The sequence below is a fragment of the Erpetoichthys calabaricus genome, chromosome 2 (assembly GCF_900747795.2).
Source record: "Erpetoichthys calabaricus chromosome 2, fErpCal1.3, whole genome shotgun sequence".
Classification (NCBI taxonomy): Eukaryota; Metazoa; Chordata; class Cladistia; order Polypteriformes; family Polypteridae; genus Erpetoichthys; species Erpetoichthys calabaricus.
This window is the reverse complement of record NC_041395.2, coordinates 129,388,235-129,411,018: the sequence shown is the minus strand read 5'-3', so window position 1 is coordinate 129,411,018 and position 22,784 is coordinate 129,388,235. Positions and strand designations below refer to the sequence as shown.

Sequence of the window (22,784 nt, the reverse complement as noted above, 5' to 3'; positions counted from 1 at the left end):
TTATACTTTGTGTTTTTTCTGGAACGGTAGGAGCTGTAACTAACCATAAACTGAATAAAACTAAGAGCAAAGACTGTTTTTCCCTGTTGGGCAGCACCAGACCATTTCCTCATGTTATTACCAGGCAGTGTAACTTTGAATACCATCAGTACATCAATTGTCTTTATAAGAATACCAAAAATACACAAAGATGATTCCAAACACTACGCGCCTCAACGTTAGTATTAATTCACCAAAGCGTTTTTCGCGGTGAATGTGCTCTATGAATATTTGCCAAATATTTTCCATGGCATTTTGCCATGTAGCTGGCTTAGACAAACATTTTTTTCCCATCACCCCAAGATGTTTTGCATGGCCAACATAACATCATAGAGGTTTAGCATCCATGCACAGATCTTTCACACATGCATACTTTAAGTATACTCAAACCTCAGATTAATGTTATGATGTCACCACTCCAGCTGGATTTGCTGCCCACATGCAGTATTTTCATTTGAGGGGTACATTAGCTGACCATAATATGAATGTTATGAAAATACTTCATTGTTTTACATAGATTTATTGTATGTTGTATCTTCACTGCTAAATTAAGCATGTTTAGGTCCTTGCTACCAGTTCTCTGGGAGTGCCAGTATGCATCAGTATATACACATTTTCTACCGATACTCAAAAACACTTAAAAGACCATTGCACCATTATAATCCACTCAAAACTAGTTCCATTCCTCCGTCTCATTGATTTTAATGTGTTTCAGTGAGTCTGGTAATGTTCTCAAATATTTCATTGATTTTGCTGAAATCACAGTGAGCTCACTTTTCTCAGTGTTTGCTCATCAATACTCAACATACTGGTTAAGGGTGAGAGTTTTCCGATAAAACACAGAACAAAGAAAGTACTGTATAGAACTAATGTCACTAACAAAAGAAAACTGAGCTCAGAGTTGTTGACCTTAAAAACTGGAGTTCCTCAGTAGCAAATAAAAACTTCTAAAACACAGCAAAAGCTGTCATTGTTTGAGTAATTCCCATGCCGTCTTCATATGATAAATATTCCACATCTTTTGGAACACTCTTATTTCTCTTGAGACTGGATCAGAATTTAGGACATGTCTGACATAGAAAAAAACAGGCAATATTAGGATTTTAATAAGTTTTTTCAATATTGTATGGTGTTATTGTTTTGTAACTCCAAACTGCTTATATTTATTTAACCTTCCTCCACTTTACTTGTATATGGCTAGGAGAAATTCATCATGATGCAATCACTGTGTTTTGTCTAAAGTGCCTAGACTTCCTATAGCATATTCTGAAAAACAAATCTTTGCATTTTTTAGAATACAAATGCAAAATCACACTTAGTTGTGGTTTTAGGACACGAAGACTTAATTGCAGAAAATATTGTTATTAGAATTTTCTTTTTTTTTAATCATTAAGAAAATAAGAAAATACCTTCTACGGAAAATTGTTAATCCAAAATTAACATTTCAGAGATATTTCAGAGATTAAAAACTACATTTTATAAGTTGCAACTATGGGAACCAAATAAATTCAATGATAATCCAATAGCCTTGTATTTCAATTAACTTCAGTAGAACTAAAATGGCATTATTGACTATCTTAAATAGAATTCTTATGCATCATCTACAAGATATATGGAAAGAAAGGGAAATAAATTACCCTATCCCTAACCCTAAGCATAATTTCTGTAGCACAGCATTAGAAATTTAAATGAAAAATATATATATATTTTTTTTAATTTATTGATTTGACTACTGCCATAGATAACTGAAAGTTTTGGTAAATGATTACCCGGTGCAACAAATATAATAGATTTTTACAGTCTGGTATTTGGTGTTTCTGTGGGACTTGGGAGAGATGTGATGAGCCATATTACACCTCTGCTAAACAACACCAAACCACTTCATTGCACTTTTTCCAGGCAGTGTTGCAGTGAAAGCCATTATCACAAAATAGTTTTTATCAGGATACAAGAAAGGCACATAACAAAGCTTATCCCAAGCACCGTGTGCCTGGGAGTTATGCGTGAAGGCTCTGCAATGAAAGACAAAGAGTGAAGGAAACATAACATCAATGATACCAGCACAAGGTAGCTCAGTTAAGAAATGTTGACTTTAAAAACAGGAGTGTTTCAAAGGAGAATGAAAACTGCTAATACAGCAACTATTACACAGAAACCTGTCAAAAGTGTAGCTGCCAATGTAATGCCAATAGCATCGTCATAGGAAAGGAATTCCATTTGCTTTAGCACACATTTGTTTTTTTATAATTAGACCAGAGTTCAGATGATCATTTGTTGCATTTAAATCTAAATGGGAAATACATAAATACCACAGTAAATTTCTGAAAATATATAGAGGCTTATATTTCTATTTTCTTAAGGGTTAAATTACTAAAATTTGGGCAGAGAGATAGCAATATTGAAATTATGCTATGTAAAAGAATTGACTCGACACACTTAAAAAGATTTGGGGGCAGCCACCCTTATATTATTCCTGGCTGCAAAAGATTCTTGCAGTAGTACAGAGATGTTCTCAATACCAAGTCCAAAACAGAACTGTCGATGGTTTGTCAAGATGGCAGTTTTAAAGGATTGGACAGGAAGTGACGTAAGGGAACCGGAAGTGATGTTCTTCAGTTGTCAGAGTAGGTGCTGGAAGTGATATTCTTCTGGGCGCCGGAACCAGAAGTGACGTCATCTGTTCTAAATCAGACAGGTTTTCCTGCGGCTGGTCTGTAGAGATAACAAGAGAAAGTTTAGTGCACCTCGCCACCCCCTGGCCAGGCATGGAATTACCTTTGCTTGGTCCATATAACGTCTTCCCAGTCGCACTTGTGTGACAGCTACAATACCTCAATTTTGCCAGCAGCTTTGATGAAAGACTTTAAAAATGCTAAACCTGCCCTTGCAACCTTGGTTTGATTGCAGGGATACCCACTGACTTAAATTTACATGTTTGCCGCATGACAAACCTTACCTACCAGTCTGATTGCTGTTTTGTTCATCAGCACAAGGCACACAGTCTAAACAGCAGATTGGCTCTCCTTTTCTAGCTGTTTTACTTGTACTAGGTTGACAGTTTTTGCTACAAACTGATTCTGGCATCTAAAGCAAAACAAGGAGTTATAAGGTAGCATGTAATTACTAACACATACTCTAAACATACTAAAACCATAGGGAAACTTCACTCAAATGTAAGGTTTTATATGCAGATGATATGATACTGTGTATTTCAGTCCCAGAAACGTACATACCAGCAGTTCTCAATGCACTAGCAGAATTTCAAAAGATATCTGGACTCAAAATAAATTTGAAAAAAGGTTTTCTTTTCCCAGTAAACCCTCTTGTAGACAGTATTAGACTTGGATACCTTCCCATTTCTTTTAGGCCAGTTTAAAATATAAAGATCTTTTTCAACAAAATTTCTATATGCATGGAAAAATATTAAATAAGATGTGAACAGATGGTTGACCTTCATCTAGCATTTGCAAGGAGAATTAATACTGTCAAGATGAACATCCTTCCCTAGCTTCTTTTTCTATTTCAGAGCATCAACATATAAATAGCAAATTGTTGTTTAAGAAATTTCATTCAATTATAAACTCATTTATTTGGAATTCAAAACATCCACGCAACTCTACAATGACCTAAAGCAGAAGATGGCATGGCGCTACCTAACTTTCAATTTTATTACTGGGTGGCAAATATACAATGTATAAAGACCAGGAAATTGACACAAATTGATGAATATTACAAGCCTGACCTGCAAATAAAATCTTGCTATACTTCTTTACGTACCCTGCTTTGTGACACAGTAAATACTAATTAATATACTATCAAATCCAATTGTCCATCAATCACTTAGAATATGGAACCAATGCAGGAAGCACTTTAAGACAGAGAAGCTTTTATCTGTTGCACCTCTACATGATAATCACCTTTTTCCACCCTCTCAAACCTACACAGTATTTAATGTTTGGAAGACACCCGGAAGTAAAACACTTACAGGACTGTGTATAGATAATGTATTTGCATCTTATACACAATTACGCATCAAATTTAACTTCCCATCAACACAATCTTTCCACTACTTTCAAATCAGAAACCTTACTAAAAAAAACCTGCCCAATTTTCCTCAACCCCCACCTATTTTTAATCCAGAGGCAATACTGATCAGTCTTGAAAGCATCTCAATAATATATAAAAACATTTTAAAGTCTCTTCCTTTCAAAGATCTCAGGGTATAATAGGGAAGGACCTTTCACTTGACATTTGAGAAAAGGAGTGGTGGAAGGCAGCCATTCATAGAATACACTCTAGCTCCATATGTGCAAAGCATTAATTCATTCAGCTTAAAATCTTTTATTGGGCACATTTATCTTGTTAAAAATTGTCCAAAATGTATCCAGGACAAGATTCAACCTGTGAATGTTGCCATCGAGCACCAGCCTCACTGTGCCACATGTTTTGGGTGTGTACCAAATTAACATCATTCTGGACAAAAATTTTTGAATGCCTATAAGAGAGCCTTGGTGTCACAGTCACTCCTAAACCATTAACAGCTTTGTTTGGTGTAGTCACAGATGACCGTAAAGTGGAGAAGGACAAATTGATTGTAATTGCTTATACCACACTACTACATTGTATACTTATCTTGCTCAACTGGAAGAATCCCAGCCTACCTGTTATAAGTCAGTGGGTAACTGATGTTATATACTGTTTAAATTTAGAAAAAAAGAAATTCTCACTTAGACGATCTGTTAAAAACGCTTTTAAAATATGACAAGATCTAATTAATCAAATCTTGGAATAAGCATTTATATCGGGGAAAGGGACATTTCTCCTTTCTTTATTGTTTTTAAAGACTTGCTCATTCTGTTGCCTCTTCTCTCTTTTTCTCAAGAATGGCACTTGTACTGTATGTTCTCCCACTCTGTACGCTCCCAGTAATGATGATTAGTAGTATGCCAGAAAATCCATAGGAAGAACACAGTATCATCATCAAAGTGGCTAGGAAGCAATACCTGGGACAGACCTATCTGTCGCCCCTCTCGGAGAGCAACATGAGCTTGGTTACATACCTCCGATTCAGTGAGCCAAGTCTGTTGTTCTTCCACCTAGACTTATGTATCTGTAGATCCTTGGCCATGGAATGGAGGACTGCTTTCAAGTCCTGCTGTTGCATCCTGCATCACAGCAAAAATCCTGCCAACTATTCCACTGTAATAGAAACACAGGACAATAAAAATGTTTGAACAGCCTTGCAGCCAACCCTGACTATTATAAAATTGAAATCGAAAAATAAATGTGTTAAAAAGCAAAACAAGTCTTCTTAGACCAGATTCCTATTCTGACTGTTGAACATTGTGATTCTTTCGGTTATGTAACTTCCAGGCAGGAAGAAGTGGGTCCAGATAGGAAGACACTGAAAGTGACATCATTAGAGGAGAGCTGTGAGTCTTCTGAGAAAAAGAGAGTGTTATGACACATCACCAGCCTCTGAATTGGTGGAGAATTACAATCAAATGAGCTGTTAAACTGTCTCCCATGTACATGCGTAAGATGATAGATAGATAGATAGATAGATAGATAGATAGATAGATAGATAGATAGATAGATAGATAGATAGATAGATAGATAGATAGATGCAAAAAAGTATTGCAGGTCAGATTTTTAGATACAGTGGTTTGCAGAACTGAAGCCAAAAAGACACAAGTATACAAAAGGCACTTCATTGATGTAAAGCCAAAAGCCACATACATCTGAATCAGCTTAACAGAGAGAAACACAGGACAGATATTGGCCATCATCAGGGAAAACTGCAATAGATCAAAGGCTAAATGAGATTTATGATTGCTAAATAGCAAGCAATTATGATTAGTTCCATATATTTTTTGTGCATTTAAAGAAAAGAGGGGTGCAAGCATTTCACTGACCTGTACAATGACAGAGTTTGCAAAAAAGATTCCTATATTGGCACTGCTCTCCCTACTGTTGCTATATTCTGATTAGCAGACAACAACAATAGTGGAGGAGGAGGAAGAGTACAGACTATTGAAAGGGGAGCCTGGCTGCATCCGTGAATATGAGTGTGATTTGGATGCAGACATGAGGATCATGAAGACCTGGATGCACACTGCAAGACAGATTTACCACACTAGCTAAATGCATATGCAACCTTTTTATTTTTGTTCATTGTTTTCCGTTATTTCTGTATTTTTCTGTTCATTTTTTTGTCTATTTTTGATGCATTATCTGTTAATTTTATTCTGTTTTCTTATTATGTAGTATCTATTTATGATTTGTATTTTATGGATGGATCCAAAATTGGCAGGGCATCTGATCCATTACTGTTAATGGACCAGCCCCATGAAGGCACGCTGGGTAGTGAAGTCAATGTGGTTCATTTTGAATTTATTCTGGTGAATTCTGGTAGTTTTTGTGAGTATTCTAATTATCTTTGATTGTTATTGTGGATTTCAAATTGGAACTTGTTTGCCTTGTCCTTTTTTGATTATTTTTGCACCTTTTAACATTTTCTGAATTTCTTTTCCTTCTCACTCAATAAATCCTCCTGTAAACATTTCTTGTCTTCTTACCCTTTACAAGCCAAGAGCTAATGATCATCCTCTGTCAAATGGGGCATTTCAAGTTTATTTCGGGACATTACTGAATATATTATTGAACTTTGATAATGAGTTGCATTTTGGCTGAGTGTAGGCTGAAACAAGCCACTCAAGTGGAAGCTAGGCTGCCTTTTAGTGCACCTCCTCTGGGTAGGTTGGTGGGATTCACGATTGATTCCCTGACTCTTTTTGAAGGCCTCACACCACTTTATGTGATAAATCACAACATAGCCTATTCCAGGAGCCATCTCTGCATTTGGATGCACATAGAGTAGGTTCATAAACTTAGATATATAAACTATTTATATTCATATTTATAATAGATACAGTAGGTAACCTGTTAAGGTTTTATTTCCTTTTTCACCTAAAACCTTGACATAAACAAAAAAGTTTTACAAATTCTCTTTTTTTCTTAAAGAAGTTTATTTTCTTTTATATGTGTGTGGCACATAAACAGATACAGCCATGCCTTTAGAAAATAATACAAAGGGAACACAACAATAATAAAAATAATAGTATTGTAAAATTATCAGCTTCACCTTTAATGCAAGCAAAATCCAGTCATGGGGTGACTGAAACTTAAAGGAGTTACAACAGCGGGTCTTCATTTTTGGAACTGTCATATAAATGTTTTAGTGTCATTAAAACTTTTATTAGAAATAAAAGAATAACAAATTTTATATTACTCTTGGAATATTACTTTTTAAATTTGTTTTTATTACAGAATAATTTTTAAAGCTGTAATATGTTTACACTGATATGATGCACCCGCCTTTTCTGATAAATGCTTTGGCGACTGATGAGGATTTCTTCGCTAACAGTCCACTTTGCTCACAGAACCAGAAGTACACCATTTTTGCATCAGCATTTGCAATAGGATTTTGAGTCAAGGATCCGTGACATGTCGGCTTGAAACAGCCTGTAAGAACATACATTCTTACAATTGAAAAATGCTGTCTCAATGAATGTGTCATGTCTTCTCTCTAGTAAATGCACAAATAGCAACTTACAAAACAAAATACCATGCATGGAAACCTGCCTCTAATTACAGTATGTATCTTTACCTTGTGTGGGGCTGCTTTTTGTGTGCTCTACTATTTACTTGGTGAGCGCACAGTGCTATGTTTTGTAAGAAAAGAGCTACACAATTTTTCTTTCATATTGTCACACACGTGCACATGGGAGGCAGCTGAAGGATCTGAATGAGAGTAATGTCAGACCAGGGGGTGGTGGAGTGCACTGACTGTTTTTCTCACTTCTCTGCAGACCAGTTACAGGAAATCCTGCCTGGCTGTGATGACGGCACTTCCGGCTCTGGGCCCACTGACGAAGTCACTTCCGGTCCCAGGGCCAATGACATCACTTCCGGTTGTGATCCCAGGAATGACATCACTTCCTCCTCTCTCCATTACAGCCGCCAGTAAAGGGCAGTACAGTTGTGGACTTGAACCTGTACAATTCTGTACCAAAAAAATTATCCATTGCAGCCAGGAACAATATATGGGTGGCTGCCCCAAACATTTTTTTGGTGTGGATGTTTGTTACACATATGACAATATGTACATAAAATGAATGTAGTACATTAGTTACATGAGATGGTACCTCAATAAGTAAATGTAACATTATCAATTACACATGTTTACTCAAAGCAATTTAATAAAGGTATATTGTTTCAGAATTCTTAATAATAAATCCACTCATGCATTATTTCAGCATCTTTTTTATTTCACAGTCTAACCCAATAGTACTAGAGACGAGGCAGGAAGAAGGCATAGACAGAGCACCAGTTGCTCTGCAAGGCACAGTTAAACACACAAATTTGGCTTGCAATTAAACGTAATTTTCATTATGGGAGAAAATTAGAAGAGGAAACACAGGGAAATGCTGATAGAATATAAAAAAAACTAAAATAAATATCAAAGAAGGGCCCTCAATCAGTAAATGAAACAATGTAACATTAACCGTGTGACAAACCAGCCATACTCATTTCCCATTTGGTTACTTGCACCTGTTATATCATACATCAATTCTCACGCTTGACAGCATTCCAGAAGACCCAGGACAAAGAGTACATAAAACAAAATAATACAACTGTATGTGAGGATCAGTTGTATAATGAAAGCATTCAGATCAATATGCTAGCTAACTTACAGAAAGAACAAGTGAACTGCTTTCATTGTTCACACAGCATTTGGCATTAAGAGTATCTAAAATAGATTTATTGCATGAAGGTCCTGGAGATCCAGCTGCACTGTTGTGTATACAGGTGAATAAATAAGTGCAGAAGCTTATTTCCACCCCTCAACAAAAAAAAAAAAATTGTGTTATTTTGAAAAAGAATTGTGTTATTTCACAGTAATTATTATTATTTCACAATACTTCCTATTATTATGAAATTACATAAGTATTGTGTTATTTCTTCCTTTCTCCCTCCACACATCTACGTCATATTACTGGCAGCAGCAGGTTGCTTCTTGCCTTACACCAATTGCTGATGTGATGATCACTGCCTTTCGAGTGAATCTAAATATGTGTAGATTAAATGTACCCCTCAGCACACGCAGAATTAAATTTACACCTATTACTTTTGTTCACTACTTGTCCAAAGATTGCATGTATGCACATTATTAATATATCCCTCATTAGCCATCACAGGACATACTTTTGTGAAATAATGCAGTACATTGTGCAAAATAACAATGCTTTTGAATAATAATGCAGTACCTTTCAGAAATAACACAATATTTTTTGAGTGGTGGGAATAAGCTTTCGTAAATAGTTTTGAAAAGTACTATTTTTTTCTATGAATAGTATTTAAAAAGCTGTTTAGAAAAGGGTACAGATGCTACAAAAACCTGTAAAGTGGATATTTTAGCTCTGGATTACAGAATTCAACAATAGGGCTATTCAGGTACATTATTGGTTTTTCACAATATCTCTTCCCATCAGGGCTTTTTTAGTGTTTAGCTCTGGTCTTAGCAAAATGATGTAACATTTTGGACCAAATATTGCAACAAGAACACCAAAACTTGATGCTAGAATAGCAAAGATCTCCACAGCCACTGTGTGCTTCCCTGGTGAGCTGACATAAGCAGGTATGAACGTAATCCATACTGCGCAGAAGATAAGCATGCTGAAAGTAATGAACTTGGCCTCATTGAAGGTGTCTGGTAGGCGTCTTGCGAGAAAAGCTAGCAAAAAGGAAACACAAGCCAGTAAGCCTATGTATCCCAGCAGGCAGCTAAATCCTGTGACTGATCCAATATCACACTCAAAGATAATTTTGGCATTGTTATATCTTGTGTTTTTCGCTGGAACAGGAGGGGATGTAACTAACCATACAATGCATATGAGAAATTGAACAAAACTAAGAGCAAAGACTGTGCCTCTTTGCTGGGCAGCACCAAACCACTTCATCATGTTATTACCAGGCAGTGTAGCCTTGAATGCCATTAGTACAACAATTGTCTTCACAAGGATACAAGAAATACAAAAAACAAAGCTGATTCCAAACACTACGTGCCTCAACATACAGGTCAATGGTGAGGGCTTTCCTATAAAGCATAAGGAACAAAGGAAACATAGAATTAATGACACCAACAAAAGAAAACTGAGCTCAGAGTTGTTGGCCTTAACAACTGGAGTTCTTCGGTAGTAAATAAAAACTGCTAAAGCAGCAGCAGATAAGCAGACTCCAGACAAAGCTGTCGCTGTCAGAGTAATTCCCATGCCATCTTCATATGACAAAAACTCAACATCTTTTGGAACACACTTATTTCTCTTGGGACTGGACCAGAAATCAGGAGGACATGCCTGGCATTCAACTGAGTCTAGAAAAGAAAAACAAAAAAAACAATATTCCAGATTTCAATAAGCTTTCACAGCACTGCAAGGTGTAATTGTTTTGTAAGTTAAACTCTAAACTGCTTATATTATCTTCACCTGCCTCCACTTTACTTGACTAGGCTTTAAAAAATTCATCACTAAATTTGTCTTTTTTGCATCTTTCGAGAGCACATGGATTGAATGAAAATCTCAGTTGTGTTTTTTTTAAGGTAAGATTTAAATACAGAAAAGATTGTTTAGATTTTAATTGTTGGTCAGAAAAACACACAAAATAAGAAAATAGAAAATAAGGAGAAAAAAAAGAAGAAAATATCTTCAAGGGAAAATTGTTAACACACAATGAACCTTTTCAAGATATTTCACAGATAAAAACTAAATGTTAAATGTTGCAGTTATAGAGATAAAATTGATAATCCTGTAGTCATTTATTATAGGAGCTGGAATCATTTTAAAATTTTTTTCTGCCATTAACAAATTATTAAATCTGCTTCAGGATTAAGTGGCACAGTTACACAATACATTGCACAGATTTAGAAGTTCTCTCTGTGTGTAAGTGGGTTCTCCTGCGTCATCCACAAACATGTGCTTCTTAAGTTTGCTCATCTTCAAATTTACTTCATGCTTCTGAGTGGACCTATGGGGAATTGGCACGCTGTTCAGATTTTTTCCATATTAAACCGAAAACTGCCAGGATAAGCTTTGGTCCCCTGTAACTCTACATTAAATTAAACCGATTTGAGAATGTATGTATGTTTCATAATTTTTAAGCTATGACCATCAGTCTTGCTAGATATGTTACACCATGTGCTTTATGAAATGAACTGTTTAGTGCTTAGCAAGAATTTATTATGCATAACTTAACATTCTGAAACCTGCTTAATCCAAGTCAGGGTAGAAATGGGCTGGAGATTATCCTAGTACTGGGCAGAAGGCAGATTTAGATATTTTACCATTGAAGTTTTACACATCGGAATTGAATGACAGTGGATAGTAAACAATCAATGCTTTTTAGAACCATGTAGAGGGTTAAGATTTAGGGTTTACCTATATAGGATTTATCTGTTCTGCCGGATTTAAGGAGACCACATTAAAGGGAATACAGGAAAATGATTGCCAAATCTGTAAACGGCAGATCTGTCTGTCTTAATTATAACGAGAAAACCCATGCCCCTGGAAGAACTGTGACCCCAAGCTCACTGCACCTCCAGCATCACTAATAAAGGAAGCACAAGCAGCTCCCGATGAAGGAGGAATCCAGAGACCTTCCTTTGTGTAACAGTTGCTACTGACGTTATCCTTACACACCACCAACCTAAGGCAATTTCCTTTCATTGAAAGTGATTTTTCCTAAATGGTTCCTCTCATTATGGTTAGTTTTAATTTACAACCACTTGTAAAATAATAACAACCATCTAATTGATAATTTATGAATATCTGACAATAGTGTTGACTTCTAAAAAGCATTAGTAAATTATCAAGTCAGGTCAAGTTGGGGAGCATGCACTGGTACAGTGTGTTGCCGCACCCACTACACAACAAAACAACTCGGGATCTCAGTTTGCAACCCCCCAGGCAGACACGCGGTCCAGTTCTACCCTCTGGAAATGACCCTCTATCTGCCGCAGCCAGGTGTTACGTGGGTGACCCATTGGTGTGGTTCAGCCACTCGGGTCCCCAACAATGGGGATCTTACGAGCTGGATCACCCTCAGGGAAACACGCCACATGGCCGTAGTGCCGTAACTGACGCTCCCTCACAATGCAGGTAATGTGCCTCATTCGGGACTCCATGAGCAACCGCTCATTCGACACAAAGTCAAACCAACAGTACCCAAGGATTTTCTGGAGAGACACAGTACTAAAGGAGTCCAGTCTTCGTCTCAGGTCACTGGATAGCGTCCATGTCTCGCAACCATATATCAAGACACGAAGCACCAGGACTCTAAAGACCTGGACCTTCGTCCTTTTGCATAGATATCGGGAGCGCCACACACCCCTTTCTAGCAACCTCATGACTCCCCATGCTCTCCCAATCCATCTACTCACTTCATAGGAAGAGTCACCAGAGACATGAATGACACCGCCCAGGTAAATAAACCTTTTCATCATTACATTTCATCCGTTGCCATTTTTCTTAGTAAATTATCCATCCATCCATCCATCCATTTTCCAACCCGCTGAATCTGAACACAGGGTCACGGGGGTCTGCTGGAGCCAATCCCAGCCAACACAGCGCACAAGGCAGGGAATCAATCCTGGGCAGGGTGCCAACCCACCGCAGGACACACACAAACACACCCACAAACCAAGCACACACTAGGGCCAATTTAGAGTCACCAGTCCACCTAACCTGCATGTCTTTGAACTGTGGGAGGAAACCGGAGCACCCGGAGGAAACCCACGCAGACACGGGGAGAACATGCAAACTCCACGCAGGGAGGACCCGGGAAGTGAACCCGGGTCTCCTAACTGCAAAGCAGCAGCGCTACCCACTGCGCCACCGTGCCGCCCTTAGTAAATTATAAAAGTGAAAAAAGTCAAAATGTGCCAGGCATGGAAACTGTACATAGAACTTGTTTTACTAATATGCATGTTACAACACAGTATCTCACAAATGACTTCTTAAGTTATGCAACAATGGTTTGCCATGCTATCTCCTGGGTCCAGCTGCTTTCCCCAACTGTTGACTTCCTTGCCCCAACTTTAATGCTGATTGGTTATTTGATTACTTTTAGTTTTAGCACGATTGAGGCACAGTCTCGAATCAAAATGCAGTACACACAGAGCTGCTGCTAAGCAAAATGCAATATGGCTGCTTTGCCTTTAGTTAAGACACGCAATGAAAATGAATTATGATTTTTGTATTGCATTTAAAACCAATGTGAAAATTGTGTGGAGGAAAGAAAAGCAATTAATCACTTGTTTGATGTTTTTAATCATGACAAGATAAAACCTGCCAAAATCAAATGCATCACGTGCTCAACCATTACATTTCACTCTAGTTAACACGTTGGATTGCATTTAATTTTGGCATGCATACTCATCCAAAAAAGGCATGCCCTGTTACTGCTTTAGTGCTGACAACAATTTATTGCATTCCACTACGAATATAATGGAATAATCCAATTGCCAATTTTCATAAACCAGCCCCTCCTGTTCTGATTTAACCTTTAACCTCCTGTTCATTTTCTACATTAGCACTTGATTAAATAAGATACAGTACAGCTCTGATTATAGAGTGATGAAATAAAGCAACATTTAAACTTCTTGTAAAGAATATTCCATTACACTTTACTTGCCTATCTCATCTGTGAACTCTCCTTCTGCACATGTCATGCAATCAAAGCAGCAAACTGGCTCTCCTTTCCTGGTTGCCTTTCTTGTTCCAGGTAGACAGCTCTTACTGCACAACGATTCAGGAATCTGAAGTAATGATGACGTTATATGTAACATGGTGAAACAGTAGCATCTTTACATATATTACTGTAACACGTCTAAAAACATTGATGTTTGAAAGTAGCAGCCACTGGTTTCTGAAGTCAGTTTTTACATTACATTATGCCATACAAACATACACTCATAGACTCGCTTAATCCAATTCATCTTACATGGGATATGCCAGTCAGTAAATAACCTCAGAAAGAAGTACAGTGATCCCTCGCTATATCGCGCTTCGCCTTTCGCGGCTTCACTCCATCGCGGATTTTATATGTAAGCATATTTAAATATATATCGCGGATTTTTCGCTGCTTCGCGGGTTTCTGCGGACAATAGGTCTTTTAATTTCTGGTACATGCTTCCTCAGTTGGTTTGCCCAGTTGATTTCATACAAGGGACGCTATTGGCAGATGGCTGAAAAGCTATCCAGCTAACTTTCTCTCTCTCTCTCTCTCTCTCTCTCTCTTGCGCTGACGTAGGGGGGTGTGAGCAGGGGGGCTGTGTGCAGCTGCTTCCTGAAGGACAGGCTGCACGGAGCTTCGCATACTTAAAAGCTCAAAGGGCACGTATTGATTTTTTTTATCTGTCTCTCGCTATCTCTCTCTCTCTCTCTCTCTCTCTCTCTCTCTCTTCCTGCTCCTGACAGAGGGGGTGTGAGCTGCCGCCTTCAACAGCTTTGTACCGGCGGTGCTTCGCATACTTAAAAGCCGTATTGATTTTTTTTTTGACTGCTTGCTTTGCACTCCTTTGAAAAGGAAGATATGTTTGCATTCTTTTAATTGTGAGACAGAACTGTCATCTCTGTCTTGTCATGGAGCACAGTTTAAACTTTTGGAAAAGAGACAAATGTTTGTTTGCAGTGTTTGAATAACGTTCCTGTCTCTCTACAACCTCCTGTGTTTCTGCGCAAATCTGTGACCCAAGCATGACAATATAAAAATAACCATATAAACATATGGTTTCTACTTCGCGGATTTTCCTACTTCGCGGGTGGCTCTGGAACGCAACCCCCGCGATGGAGGAGGGATTACTGTACTGCTAGTCAACTGCAGGACATACGCGCAGTGTTACAAATTTAAAATAACCAGTTGACCTAAACATCTCTTTGGAGATGTGGAGAAGAGAACTGCAGTTCTAAGAAGTAAATTCACACATTTTCTGTAATTTACAAATGGATATTTTTTTCCTGAATGGCAGTGCGTGTACACACACACACCCTTTCAAACACCCCCAAGCACACTAGATATTTTTATGCACTTGCATACATACAGTACACTCATATTTAATCATTAAATTATTAATTTTGAACCCTAGCTTATTCAAATACTGGGTCAAATACTGAATCTTTCTTGCTAACCTTTGGAATACCTGTGCACTGCATGGCACACTCGGGCCCATCAACCATACACACAATTAGTGTGGGACAATTTGTTGTCATAAGTCATCCTGGACACCTTTAGGATTTGAACAAGTTAAAAAACAACCATCACCCATGCAGAAACCAACAGAAGATGCAGGTTAACAACAGAGCTAACCGATGCCACTAAACTGCACTTCATTAAATAATTACTGTATTACAAAAATTCTACACCATTAGTTACAATGTGTACTTTTCTTAGAGCTTTTTAATATGTATTAACACAAAGAGTACATGATTTATATAATATGTAGACTACTAACAGATTCTTGTAATAAATACTTAAATGAACGTGTTACCAAAATTTCTTAATAAACACCTATTTCTGTGAACCAATTTTAGTTTTATACAAAAGCGAAATTACAACTGTAACTGAATACATTCAGAAATATATTCATCTTACTGTTCCAAATTCAGAGGTCCGAAATATATCCTCTCCCTTGAGAGAAAGATGATGCCCCATCTTCATCATCCTTTGCTATTCTCAAAACTTTCTAACTTTCATTAAAACAATGAATAAATGACTTTTAATACATAGACTGCTAATAGATGCAAAAAACCATTCATCTTACTGTTCCAAATTTGAAGTTCCAAAATATGTCCTCTTCCTTGAGAAAAAGATGATTCCCCATTGCAGCAGATTCATCAAACACTCCAATGGTTTTGCTAATCACTGTTCCTTCTGCATTTTTCTGCCAGTTTATAACATCAAAAACAGCAACAGGATCCCCATTCTCATCAAAAGTCACTCGGTCCGCTATGTTAGTTGTGAAGTTGACCTTCTTAAGGTAATGTAAAAGCTTGTAATAAAATAATTATAATATGAATTAAGTAATGTACAGTAGGATTTGATAATATTTTCAGAAAGTTTCACTGGGTTTGTCTATTACAAATACAGAACGTGTGTTTTTTATCATGTTTTTATAACTGTTAAAATATCCATCCATCCATTTTCCAACCCGCTGAATCCAAACACAGGGTCACGGGGGTCTGCTGGAGCCAATCCCAGCCAACACAGGGCACAAGGCAGGAACCAATCCCGGGCAGGGTGCCAACCCACCGCAGGACACACACAAACACACACTAGGGCCAATTTAGAATCGCCAATCCACCTAATCTGCATGTCTTTGGACTGTGGGAGGAAACTGGAGCGCCCGGAGGAAACCCACGCAGACATGGGGAGAACATGCAAACTCCACACAGGGAGGACCCGGGAAGCGAACCCAGGTCCCCAGGTCACCCAACTGCGAAGCAGCAGCGCTACCCACTGCGCCACCGAGCCACCCAACTGTTAAAATATGCATTAGAAATTTGAAAATGAATATGAAATATATAGTTAAGATACCAAGATCAATTAAATATATGCATATTTCATTTTATTAATTTATGTCAAAATGTATCTCAATACAGAAGCTTCTGATTTAAGCCAGGAATCAACATGGTACGAGTATTCAATTGATCACAGAGCACACTCTTACAGGTACAGAGGGACAGTTTAAAGCTGCCAGTCAACACACTTGTCACAGGATGTGACTGACACTTGGAGTACTCAAAAAACTATGCAGTCAAGTAGAACAAATGCAAGCTAAAGGTAAACTGAACTTAGTTTACTGATGCTACTAAGCAGATAAACTAACAGCTTCAGACCCTTGTCACACAAATGTGTTAATATTAAAAAAGCAGCTGCTGTGTTTAAGAACCTGCTGGCATTATTTTACAACTGGTTAAATAGAATATTTTAACAGTTTCTCACAACACCCTCGCCTTGTCCTTACCTGCCAGGGCTGCATAGTTGCCACATCTGCACAAGAATCATTTTGAAATGGCCCTTTTCCATTTTCACATGACATTAAGTTGTGAAGTGCATGTGCTACTGCATACACTGCTGTATACACATTATAGGAGCCTCTTAACTGGGAAACATCGCTGTATTCTGTCTTTGTGTTGCCAAGGTCCTCTGACCCAGTGCACATTCTGCTGTTTGCTAAAACTGATAAGTTTGAAGAGAACTTACAGTCAAACATTGTTTCCCAGAACTGCTTGTACAAAATGTGAGTGGGATCAGCATCAGGGCGAAGTTGAAGTAGAAACGTTTCCAGTCCAGGGATAACCCCTCTTCTTGGAATGATGCCTATCGTGCCACCAAATGATTTAAAGTTCTCATTGCTTGCAAATATAGGAAAAGGACTCCAAGAGTCACTTGCTATCCACTGCCTGCCGGTAATATTTTGTCTCACAATTTCTGTGATAAACACAGCCGCATCCATCTTGGTTAGAAACACCACTATGATTTTGGCACTGGACTGCTTTATGATCTTCACTACATTCAGCAGCTTTCCTTTTTCATTGACATTGAGGGCTTCTGAGAAAGCAATACAACCAAAGGACTCAAGTTCTTGGTTCAAACTTTTCAGTTCATAACGTCCATAGTCGTCATCAGTTCCAACAGTGCCCACCCAGGTCCATCTGTAATGCTTGATAATTTCAGCCATTACTTTGATCTGAAAGGCATCGCTTGGGGCAGTGCGAAGGAATGAAGGGAACTCCAGCTTATTGCTTAAGCAGGAGCAGGAGGCACAATAACTGATCTGAGGAAGGCAGCCATAAATAAGCACACACATATGATTTTTTACTGTAGAAATTGTATATTATGATCATCACACTACACGATATTGCACAAAGCATAACATTTCGGAACATAGAAATTCAGTACAAAAATTATGGGATAAATGTCAATCTAAACAGGACACAATTATGCATAAAGAGATAAAAGAATTTTTCTTTTAACCCATTAAAACAATTCCACTCATCATAGAAGTTCCCTTTTTCAGCTAGCCAAGTACCAATATAATGCAATTTAGCAGCTGTATTACACATTCTACATTGTTTTACAACTAATTAAGATGATTTATTGATTATGATATTAATAAGTAAACATTGCACATACATTATAATTAGCTGGAAGTTACTAGAGTCACATATTGGTAGATGTAGCTGGGAACTTTCATTACATAAAAAGAAAAATTAGATTCTGTAACATACATATTACATACAGTAACAAACATCTTACCATAGGCATGCTGAATACACCCACAGTTCTTGAAACAGCAATGGAATGAGTTGATAAAGGTTCTCCAACAATGGCAACAACGGGAGAGCGTCCTTTGCAGTCAGAATCAGCTCTAACATCCCCCAGACCTCCGATTAGAGCTAGTGCCGCTCTGAGAGACACTTGCAGATTCATACAGTCATCATACAGTCTGTAACCCAGTGATACATTAGGAAGAAGGGCTGGATCGTTGTTTATTTCTTCAATTGCAAATGCCATGACTTGTGCCCTTTGAAAGACATTGATGTCAAAACTGTTAAGAGAAAAAAGGAAGAATTTAGTTTGAAAAGTGTATGCCCTGCTCTATCATGGCATTCTTAGAGAATTACTCAAAGAACTGAATGATAAAATAAAGTTTCGTTTTTATTAGATCTTGAAATTAAAATATTACAAATTACAAACACAAAATTATAAAGAAGAGCCAACATTTTTAATGCAAATGTTTTAATAAAATGTTAAAAAAGCTTTTTTTTTTAAAAAAAGTTTCTTAACTTTACATGATTATTTACTTTAGATAACTAAATACTACTACTACTATAATTAAATACTATTAAATCCTAAATTGCAAAAAATCCCATGATGACATTTTTGTCCATATGCCTTGTGACACAGTAGTCACTGTACAATGTAATATTTGTGATAATACTGACCTATCAAAACATATACTGTATAAAAACACAGATTTCCTGGAATATGATAGCAAATTGGCTTTATCATATAGAAATCTAAGGCACAGCCTCTGAAACTTTTTCATGGTGTCCTCCTTCTAGGAATTGAAAGTACTATCGTTCATTGTTAAGTACTGAACTCTTTTTTTCTCATGCATGTCAGTTTTTTTTTTAATGCAAGAATGTGTGAAATAAAAATTAGAAACCCTAAAATTTTCATACTTTTAACTTACATGTGCAGTTACATGTACATTCAATTAAAAACAATGAAAAAAAAATAACTCACAAGTTACACATGACTTCAGGTCAAAAATATAAAAGATGGATTTAACTCACAAATGTTTACAAGGCAATGTGAAGGCTGAGCCTGCATCAAGGTTAAGAGAATCTTTATGTTCCACCATTGGTAACTTTAAGCACAGATCTGCTTCCATATTCAGCTTATTCCTGTATTTAGTTTTAAGTAAGGATGAAGGTAGCCTTTCAACTTTGGTTAATATTATTAGTGAGCATTCAAATAGGTTAGATATCTTCATTGTATAATATTAATTATTAAAATCTGTTATTTTTCCTTACTGTGTATTCTTTTAGATTAGTCCAGCAATCACTGAAATTGTTCTAAAACTGATGGCACACCAGACAAGTTTACCAAAACTAAAACTGTGTTTCAAATCAAATTTGTGATGCATGTAAGCTCTTCACTGAGTTGACTTTTAAATTGCTTTTATCCCAACAAGATTTTTATTACTTCAAAATTCTCTTCAAATTTTCTTTATAATTTTTTAGTTCCTCTAGTACCACCTAATAGCTGCTCAACTGCTGATTTAAGACATTAAATGCACTGTTCAGTGGGTTTGACATTAGGGTAGAAAGATTTATAAAAACAACAATCATGTGCATAATATAATAATTAATATAGACTTTTTACTTGATTTTTCCAACATTCATAACAAAAAAAATTGCAAAAGATAGACTCAATATATCTAGGATGTATAATTATAAAGTTATAATATACTAAATAAACAAGCTGATACAAGTGCAAAAAACTTATAAAATGTTCGTGTGCAAGGTAAAATTAAGATGAATACATTTCAGTAAAAATGAGCTAATCTATTATCAACTGTAATATTAATTCATTGATTATATTATATCCATGCATATATATATAAAAACCTACCTTTCACATTTCCATTGTTCGGGTTTTGTCCTAAAAGACAGTTCTGGTGCTATTGCTTTAAAATGCACTGCAAATATTCCCCCTAACATCACATCTCCTGGTTTATAAAACTCATTAAACTGAAAATTGCCTTGTGGTTTGCATGCGGAATTTTCACAAACGGGCACAAGAACCAGTAAGGTTACGAGCATGGAAGCACTGAGTTTAAATGTCATTTCCGCAAATGCTGGCAATGATTTTTGCAATCAGTCATTTTATGCCTAGAAAATACTCCTGGGAGGTACCTGTAAGAACATATAAAATTCATGTTGTTTCTTTTTCTTAGTCCCATAGCAAAGCAAAGACCAAAGCAGCAAAGAATGTAGCTGTGTACATCAGTAGGAGACAAATGTTCGTCAACTTTAGTCCAGCTTAAGCATCACTTTTAAAATATTTTACTCAGAAGCTATTTGGATATTTGTATTATTATTATTTGTGTTATTATAATTATCAGCATTACTGAGCAGGTGGTATAAAATGGATAAATTTGTTATTAAAAGTGGTTAAATAAGGAATTAATGAGTGCAGAATACCTCAATACAACTTTTTTTTTAGTATATGTTAACTATGGCATACTTGGGTTCTTAAAGGAATACTCTACACCAAAAATATATATATTTAATGTTATATGTTGCTTATCCCTTGTAGATTAGAGTGATGGCCTTGAATTTTTTTTTACCTCATGTTTTCATGTAGAACAGAGATAAAAAAGTTTCTGGACACTTCTGGAAAACACTCTTGTGAACTAACATGGAACATGCTCAGATGTGAACAAGCATTTGAATAGTGATAATAATAATAATAATAATAAATTTTATTTATATTGCGCTTTATATTTAACAATCTCAAAGTGCTACAAAATAAGAATAAATTAACAAACAAGATAATCTATAAAAATAATTTAACAAAATGTCTTTCTAAAAAGATACGTTTTTAGGTTTCGTTTAAAAACATCAGTCGACTGTGGGGCTCTCAGGTAATCAGGGAGAGAATTCCATAGCCTCAGCCTGGTAGTAGAACCACCACCAGTCATTACATTTCTATTCACATCCTCAAATGATGTACCTTGTAATTATTTAGTGGTAGGCTGTAAAACTGCACGGGTGAATTGACTTTCAGCTTGTTGAAGCATATCCCATATGCACAAACCCGAGGCATATGCTCTTCCTGATAATGTTTTGTCAATTTTCTTAACTCTTAATCTTTTGGTTGTGCATGTCCCTCAGTTAACTTTACATTATCAATAATATGCATAATTCAGTGTTAGCCAATGAATAAGATGTTACTAGTCTAGACTTATCACCAATAAACAAGGGGGAAGGAAGGCCTTTAATTCACATACTCGCTCACGTCTGAACACGATCGGTTCCACAAGAGTTTTTAAATAATATTTTTGTAAAACTATTTATGTTTGGATCATTGCAAGTATATGACTGCATAACCTCAGATGTAGGATGTGAGATTTTATTGAAAAAATACGTTGTGCTCATCGCTTACTATATTTTGTGCCAATGGCCATTTCTGAACTATTTGGTGCCCCAGGCAAGAAAATTTGTCCGCACACTCCTCTTTCACAACTCCATATCAGACACACACAAACACACACACACACAATATGCAACTAACACAGGTTAATCACTTATTTAATTAAAAATAAATAAATGTGTATAGAATAATAAAATAATAATAACAATAGAACTCTTTTGCATGTAAATTGTGCAGGCACCAAAACATTCAAAACTTAGACAGAACAATAAAATAACAAAATAGAATCACTTTGCATGTAAATAACTTATTTAACAGAGTCTACAAACTTTACGTAGAAAAAGGAAGTACAACAAATAAATATTAGAAACACATCGCTAGTAAATCCCTGTTTAAAAATTGTTTAGAAATCCTTGATGGTGTAGTGGCCACAGTGTCCCTGCCTCCAAGACCTCCTCTCCTCAGGCTCACCTTAGTACCTCCAGACTCAAGGAACAAGCCAAGTCAGCAGCTGTGATGACAGGAGGAAGCTGCCTGCACTCAGTCACTCACTGGAGTCTGGACTGCACCCAGGTTGGCTGTCACTCACCCTGCGATGCCATGCTTGCAGAGGAAGAGGCATGGACTGGGACACAGCTGTGCGTCTATGGCAGACTACACGTTACCAGGAAAGATGAGGGGGAGAGTCCTGACTCTTGGTCCTGGCAGTGGCTAACTGCCGAAGTTGAAGCGGCTCTTCCTCACTGTCATGTGCACAGTGTGCAAGTAACGAGGAGGCCACATGTCGCACAAGATGCCTGGCACACTGCCTGCACTAGTGTATGCAACAGCACACAGATTGTGCTGTGTTGCACATCAGTTCCATTGCATAGTCCTTTGATAGAATCATAGTCTCTTCTGGCAGCATTCTGAACAAAGTAAGAACCATCTTGGACAGGATGCCAGTCCTTTCCACTGCACAC

General features: G+C 37.0%; 1 protein-coding gene across 1 annotated transcript; it reads right to left on the bottom strand.

Moving 5' to 3' along the window:
• Positions 1–9,475: 9,475 nt before the first annotated feature.
• On the bottom strand, positions 9,476–20,501 carry LOC114645357 (extracellular calcium-sensing receptor-like). The gene is made up of 6 exons (XM_028793217.2): positions 20,299–20,501; positions 18,415–18,706; positions 17,120–17,932; positions 15,917–16,144; positions 13,789–13,912; positions 9,476–10,474 (listed from the first exon to the last, which is right to left on the bottom strand). Exons 1-6 carry the CDS (start codon positions 20,487–20,489, stop codon positions 9,561–9,563), a joined length of 2,562 nt encoding a protein of 853 aa, XP_028649050.2. The 5' UTR covers positions 20,490–20,501; the 3' UTR covers positions 9,476–9,560.
• Positions 20,502–22,784: the final 2,283 nt, after the last annotated feature.

Excerpts from the sequence above, each read along its gene's own strand:
- LOC114645357 (XM_028793217.2), bottom strand. The coding sequence starts at position 20,489 with ATGCTCGTAACCTTACTGGTTCTTGTGCCCGTTTGTGAAAATTCCGCA. Across the intron at positions 17,933-18,414 it reads GTGTATTCAGCATGCCTATG|ATCAGTTATTGTGCCTCCTG; the intron begins GTAAGATGTTTG and ends TGCCTTCCTCAG. Across the intron at positions 10,475-13,788 it reads AGAGTTCACAGATGAGATAG|ACTCAGTTGAATGCCAGGCA; the intron begins GCAAGTAAAGTG and ends TTTCTTTTCTAG.